General features: G+C 31.3%; 1 protein-coding gene across 1 annotated transcript; it reads right to left on the bottom strand.

Annotated features, from left to right (window-relative positions):
* Positions 1 to 4,224: 4,224 nt before the first annotated feature.
* On the bottom strand, positions 4,225 to 5,652 carry LOC101740428 (uncharacterized). Its single transcript, XM_004932319.5, has 2 exons — positions 5,023 to 5,652; positions 4,225 to 4,504 (listed from the first exon to the last, which is right to left on the bottom strand). Exons 1-2 carry the CDS (start codon positions 5,266 to 5,268, stop codon positions 4,433 to 4,435), a joined length of 318 nt encoding a protein of 105 aa, XP_004932376.1. The 5' UTR covers positions 5,269 to 5,652; the 3' UTR covers positions 4,225 to 4,432.
* Positions 5,653 to 7,768: the final 2,116 nt, after the last annotated feature.

The raw sequence follows: 7,768 nt of genomic DNA, 5'->3' as shown, positions 1-7,768 counted from the left end.
AGAACGGTAACAACACATAAACGAAGTAACAAAATTCAAAAGAATCATGACGTTTTATTTTGTACAGCTTAATAAGATATTCCATTTTCGACTATAAAGAGTGTTTTTATAATCGAAGATCGACTCGAGGATATGAAAATTTGATATGTATCTACAATACAACTACGGTATTAAAGTACTTATAAAAAGCATGATGTAGATGAGCAATCTTCGACCTTGTATCAAATAGAATCGATTTAATACAAACAATACCAACAACAATGTTGATGTCATTTTATAAGACATTATTACAGCTTATAATCCTGCAAGAAATTATTGAAGATTATGTATGAAATTTAATTGATCCTCTATATAACCTTCTTTATGCACCTACGTACATAGTGAGTTAGATTGTTTACATAAGTAATGTATTATTACGAAAGTAAAAAGTGTAATTATAGTATTGTATCTTTTAAATAAAAAATGATCGCACATTGCTACAGAGTACTATCTTGAATTGCCTACAAAAGTTCTAATCAAGTAAATATGATGCACAGTTTAAAATTTGATATAAAGCAATCGAAATCTTTTAATAAATATTAATAACGAAACTTTAAAGATTACGAATAAAACGAAGGTCTAATTAAAAAAAAAACGCGTTTTATTTTATTCATTTTATACTATTAAACTATAACAACATCTACTTAATGTGAAAATTTTGATCATCAAACTATTTCATCTACCTAATGAAGTTACAAGACATATATACCTATATCTAGTATCATGTTAATCCACATTGGGCCGAAAGTTAGAGCACCTAGTAATAGTAAATTCAAAAATGTTCTTCCTGCACTGTACTTAACTTATAGGTTATCCAAGAGATAGACATCTGTTATAAAATACTTGACTGAGGCTTTGGCCTTATGCTTCAAGTAACTAAGGGCATTCAAGTTGTCGTATCTACAAGTAGTACCCCTGCTAAGCCAGCAAAATTATTAATTAGTCTTCTTGTGACAGCAACGTTACAATAAAATAAATCCCACGTCACTTTTATTACAAAATAAGCGAAACATTATCAATTGTGTGTTCATTTTTATTATTATTAACAACAATAATGATGTATATTCATCGATTTACAACGACAATATGATACGGGAAAAAAAACCCAAAAAATCAGCAATTCAATTTTATTCTCACTGATTATGATTTATCAAAAATATTTGTGAAGAAACATTATTTTCAATATAATAATTAAGGGAACGTAAATTATGGAAATAAACGGAAAATTCCTAGGAAGATCCACGCAAAACTGTAGAATCCTTTTAAGTTTTTACTCAAGCGACGGAATGGACCACATACACACAGAAAATAAATCATTAAATTTGGCTAGACCGATTAGAAGAAGATCAGTGATAAGGACACGAACTATTAAAAAAAAAAATGTGTATACGAAAATCCAAATCACTCTAAATCTACCAACATAATATGGAAACATAAAACGAATTAATAACATCAAATAAAAACTAAAACAGGATATGGCTTGATTGAAGTTCTTAATTTTTTACAATACTTCAATGGTAATAATACTTGGCATTAAGAATATCCAATTTGTCAATTATTAAATTTTTTGTTTCGTTGTCTTCTAAAACCGTTTTGTTTTTTTGTGTTTTATTGCTAATGAAATTTCGTAGGTTTTCAATCTTCTACGTTTTTTCAAGTTTCTGCGAACAAAATTTAAACATTCGCTGTTATTTGCTTCCGAACTAGAAGAAGTGTAACTAACATTAGACAGGTTCTTACGCATAAAAAATATAATGAATATATTTAGATATGTCAGGGTTGTTAAATACACTATTATTTGAAAATATAAAATAAAAAAAATATAATTCGAAATGTTATAATTGCGAGAACCGTAGTTCGTAACATAGTTCTGAAGCTACCTGCCAGAAGACCACTATTCTACCTTTCCTTGGATGTCATAAATAAAAATCTAACCAGTTTACCGAAGAATGAGCCGCATTTTCTAAGTACCAGCTACCCACTGCCATACCTATTTCTGCCGCAATACAATAATGAGTTCCAGTTTGAAGTGTGGATCAGCCGTTACATAATATAATTGAGAATTCAACCTCGAGTCTCGAGGTAGCTGGTCTTGTGAACCCGCACGAGTAGGTACCACGATCCTACCCATTTCTGCCGCGACGCAGTAATGCGTTTCGATTTGGAGGGGGGCAGCCGTTTTACTTACTGTAAAAACTAAGATTTAGATCTCATGTTTCAGATGCCGACGCATTAGCGTGGTTAACCACTTAACATCAGGCGGTCTGTGAGTTTGCTTACTTATTGTAGACCTTTTTTCTCGAACATATAATATGTGAACTTGTTTTAACACAGAAATATCCTATTGAACTATAAAAATAATAATAGGTCTTTACCCCTGATGTTGCCGTTTTACAATATTGGCCATTTGAAAATCGAAATTCAAACGATTATTATTTCAAATATATCAAATTCTATTTTCAAATTATTCAGTCATTTGAGAAAATTACATTAGCTTTCTCTACACTAAGCGGCAAGTTCATAGGTAAATACTTAAATCAACCTCGACTATGCAATGGAAGGATACTGGCTGTGAAAAAGCTAATGAATAAAATCAATGTGTTTTTGTAAAACAAAACGTGCCATGTTTTTATTCCAAAATCGCGTGACGAAATAATTGTGTATTTTTATGTGCACGTGATTTGAAAGTTTGAAATATTTTTAATTGGGTAGGCATGATATTGCTTTGTGTTGAGTATCACTGTTAGTTTGGAAATTAGGTATAATGGTATAATTTAAATATAGTCTTTTTTATTATTCTTGTACACAAACGAGCGTATGGCCCATCTGATGGCAAGCAGCTAGCGTGGTTCTTGCACGTCAACAATACCAGAGGCACAGCCAAGCATACCATACATCAAAATAAAATAAAATACTGATAACTTTAAATTCAAAGTAAAAGACGGCCAACAAAATTAAATTTATTAAACTATATAAGATTAACTATAGATAATAGATAATGATTATGCTTTATCCATACTGTTGATTTATTCTGTGTATGTAAGTATATTGGAATATAAGTCATATAGTGATTTCATATTATATTTAACGGTATTTATCTATTTATTATATCTATGTATGTATGTATGTATTTATTTTCTTTAATAATGAATTATCAATACTACACCACAACATACCTGCTGTATCTTTATTTGTCCAGAATTTCGGGTAATTAAATCGCTTTTAGCGATAAGACCGCCTATTGTACAAACGTATCTGCTTGTTGACTGCTTTCTAATGCTAACTGTGTTTTGATGTGCAATAAAGTATGTCCTCTTTCTCTCTCTCTCTCTCTCTCTCTAAGATAACTTAGGAAAACCGGTAATGTACTTACTTGCACATAAATGGGTTGGACATCACTACTTGTATAAGTTTCTTCGTTGTTACCGGCATTTCCGCTCGTAGCCAAAACCATCAGTATTGGAAAGTTCTTGGCAGTCTCAACAACGCGAGACCCCTTATGTCTTTTTACGGCTGTAGGTGGTGCAAGTAAAGGGGCTATTAAAACCACCTTCGTTTCACTTTCTTCATCAGCATTGATCACAATCAAATGAACTATAGCCAATACGATTGTAACTTCAAATATAATACCAAGTTTCATCGCGTCTATTACTAAATGTTATGGGTAAAGCTTTAAGCCTTTATTTATATAAATGCATCTCGATAACGATCACGATTTTTCAAATTGACGGACAACAAGAATAATTTATGATTAAGCGTTAACATGTAATTAGAGAATTGATATTTTAAAATCACCTTCGATTTTTTTAATCATCTGTGAATAATAGGAATTTATTGATGGTCATACAATAGTTTTTCTTTTAAATACGTACATTTATAATAGTAATTCATTACGGTAATTTTGCAAGGGATTACGTCATTCAGAAGTAGATAGTTAAAATAGCTTATAAAGCAGTAAAATTTACATAAGAAGAAAATCTTAATTCAAGATGCATTATCAACCGTATCCGCGGGTGATAAAGTTGTTTTTATATTCCTCTGTCGGCTGACATGCGACGATTCGGCTTGAAAGTCATTAAAAGTTACATGAAGAATGGTAAAAAACACTCACAAACTCAAAACGCTACTACAAGCTCAGGAACAAATTCTATATTTATTTTAGAAAGTTTAAAAAGCAAAGAACAATGATATTCAAAATCTTTAATAATTTAAATGGTGGATTAGACAGACTTAACAATGAAAACTTCATCTTATCTCCTCAATCACATAAGAGATTGCTAATGCAAAATACAATAATTTAAGTCATGATTACCATCGTCACAACATCGTAATAAACTACATTTATTTAGGTATATCTCTCAGTCTATGGCGGCTCCTTATTTTCATAACATCTTCACAACGCTTTGTGTCCTTTAAGCGAAACTGGTTCTACAAGTTTCTTATCGAGATCATTATTATTTTTGCTCTGGAACAAAAATGTTAAAGGTAATTATCAAACAAAGATAATTTAGATAAAAACAAAATCAAAATATATATCTAAGAAGTCGTTTTGCTAAAAACGCTCATCCACGAATAACATAAAAACCGCTATGTCAGGTTTATTGACACGTTTTGCATATTTGAAATGCGGAATGCTAGATAGCTAAATATATACATGACATATAATATATATTAAGTTGGGCAACATCTAATTAAAATTTGAGCAACGACGTAACTAATGAATGAATAGTCGTACAGACCCACATACTCATTAAATGTAGGTAAGAACTATTCATGTATGTAATGTCTAAATTTTAAGCGTCCATTGGGTTTTTTTTTATTGCCCTTTTAGGCAGACGAGCATACGGCCCACCTGATGGTGAGTGGTTACCGTCGCCCATGGACTTCAGCAATGCCAGGGGCAGAGCCAAGCCGCTGCCTATCGCTAAAAGCCGGTTTGCCGTAATTGGAAAACAAATGAATAAGAAAAAAACGGAACTATACCTTCACATATAAATACTTCTTTTCACTTTCTAATGACAATGCTTCATCTTCAGGTTGGAAATATATCCCATCTGGTGCCTGTATTTTATCTCCCTTTATTCTTTCAAGCTCCAAGGCTTCTTGTTCGGTCGGAAAACCTCTCAGAAGATCAATTAAATCAGCACCACTGACTTTGTACAGTTCTTGATCTTTTGCGTCATTGTAATTAAAGAGTGACAACAAAACAAAAAGTACACACCACTGCATTTTGTACAGGTCCCCCCTCAAGGATATCACAAGCTAAAATGTAGCGGTAGAACGCTGTCTACTATTTATATGTTTTCTTTTGTATCGTAATTTAGAAACAAAAAATCGGTTTACGCAAAGAAATCGAACACATCTCACGTGTTGGATACGTAAAACTTGCAATGTTACCAACATCGAAAGTTAATTGACACCGCATATAAAAATAATATGAGGTGGGGATCGAGGAAACGGCCAGTTAATTTATTTATTAAGCTTGTTTTATGGATCCTTCACACTAGCCAGAGTTTCTGGTACGAAAATTAAAAGAAAATCGAATGTCTTTCGAAAGCTTAGATTGTATAAAATTGAATATGGAACGTCTCCGTATTTAATGAATGGCGAAATAATCTAAAACGTCATTCATTCAAAAAGTTTCAAGCCAATTTTACGATACTGGCAATAATTAAAAACAAACATTTTAAGATCTCGTTTATTTAAATATCGAGAAATTGTAAATAGTGTAAATAAAAACACTAATAGTTTAATTCAAAAATATTAGTAAAACATATAATTATTATTTATATTGGCTTTCGATATTCAGTTGGCGATTAATGTATAGGATAGAAACGTGCGATTTTTGGCACAAAAATTGACCGACAACCTCTTGCCGTGTAAATTGGACTTAAGTCTTGTTATATTTTTTATTAATAATTTACTGTCACGTGTAAGGTACACGATGAATCATTCAATTTTTAATGTATTGTATTTCTTTTATTTATTTATTTTATCGTTCGATTTAGCTAAAAATATGGTTTTAAACCGGTTATAAAAAGGTTTAATTAACGTTTTTATTAAATTTAAAAGGTAGTTGGGTAGTAGCTTGTGTAAATACAGTTGTTTTAAGTTACAAAATTTCCTTAAATTGTAACTTTTTTAGCGTATATGATTTTTCAGTACACGCTACATCTAGAACAGATGATTTAAAAATAAATAGTTTATCTGATGATGATCATAGTATGATTTAAAAAACACTTATTTATTGCATATTGCATAATAATATTATACAATTTATTAATTTAATAAAAAGGAATTTTGTTTTTTGCAAATTTATCGAGTCTTGCAGAATTCTCGGATTCACCATGATCAACAATATTCAAGCCGAGAACAAAGAACCTATCGTTATTTAATTAAACCTGTTTTTCAAGTTATCTTAAAGGAGTACGTCGCTGCCTACCTACCTATCTTTAGATACAATATATATTATATGTAAAAACAGGTATGATCATTCTGTTCGTTATCTGATAATAACAAGTTTTTAAGCACATAACTTCAGTATACTGTACCAAAAAATTATTAAACGTACCTACACTTCGTCACACACACGTCTTTACACATATTTATTGCGTAGACTTGAACAAATTCGCGGCCAATCTTATTTCAAGTTGGCGGTTGTTTGTGATTTGAGGTCTAAGTCAATTTTCTTTATAATAACAGGTATTAAAGTTTTTGCTGATTTCATTTTCGTTAAACGATGTTACTCCTTCATCGTGGATGTTATTCGTGAGCATGCGTTAAGTACCTACGTATTTCTATGGAAAATTTGTACCTGTCCGCGAGAATCGAACACTGGCAAATTGACATCGCTTGACACGATTACACCGAAGCGCGGGCTTCATATCTTTTAGGCCACGACTAGTTATTTATATTTGGTAGGTAGCAAAATATAGTTACTAACGTATTGTGAGCTGCTATGAGAAAAAACAATTACAGAATTTTTTTGTGAATTCATTTGAAAGTATTATTTTCTCTTAGAAAACATACACTATGTACATAATTTATACTACTTAGTCTGGCCATAAATACTGTTATAATTAAAAATAAACAAAATATTACATTTGAATTTGGAATCTGTCATTTTTATATGATTGCTCATTGAGTTTTCTCATTTTGGTGCCAATACATTGTACAATATTTTGCGATATTAAAATGGAGTGGGGTGATAAAGAGAACCGAATCGCTGTGATTGCATTACACAAAGTAGGTATGGAGCCAAATGCAATTTTTAAAACTCTCCATACGCTTGGTATTAGTAAAATGTTTGTGTACCGGACTATTAATAGGTGCAATGCGACCTCCTCTGTTTGTGACAGAAAAAGATCTGGCCGTCCACAATTTGGAGTCCCTAAAACAATCCGTACGATTGGCAGTGAAAATTTTTCCCATGGAAAGAGTGCGTGCTTCTATTGATAGCTGGCCTCAACGTTTAAAGGACTGTATTGCAGCCATTGGAGACCACTTCGAATAAGCTTTTTAAACTTAAAATGGTTTTATATTTATGTATTAAACTAACATATTGTAAAAGTAATAAATGTTATTTACAATAGATTTTTTTTTATTTTTAATTGTAACAGTATTTATGGCCAGACTAAGTATTTAAATTAATATTGTTTTTATCGCAACATTGAAATTCTCGGTTTATGACTGCATAGCGCCGTAATTAAAAATAATTTGTGTTGTTTAA

Source organism: Bombyx mori, chromosome 5 (genome assembly GCF_030269925.1).
Source record: "Bombyx mori chromosome 5, ASM3026992v2".
Lineage (NCBI taxonomy): Eukaryota > Metazoa > Arthropoda > Insecta > Lepidoptera > Bombycidae > Bombyx > Bombyx mori.
Note: the sequence above shows the minus strand (reverse complement) of the source record. Positions and strands in the feature narration are given on the sequence as shown.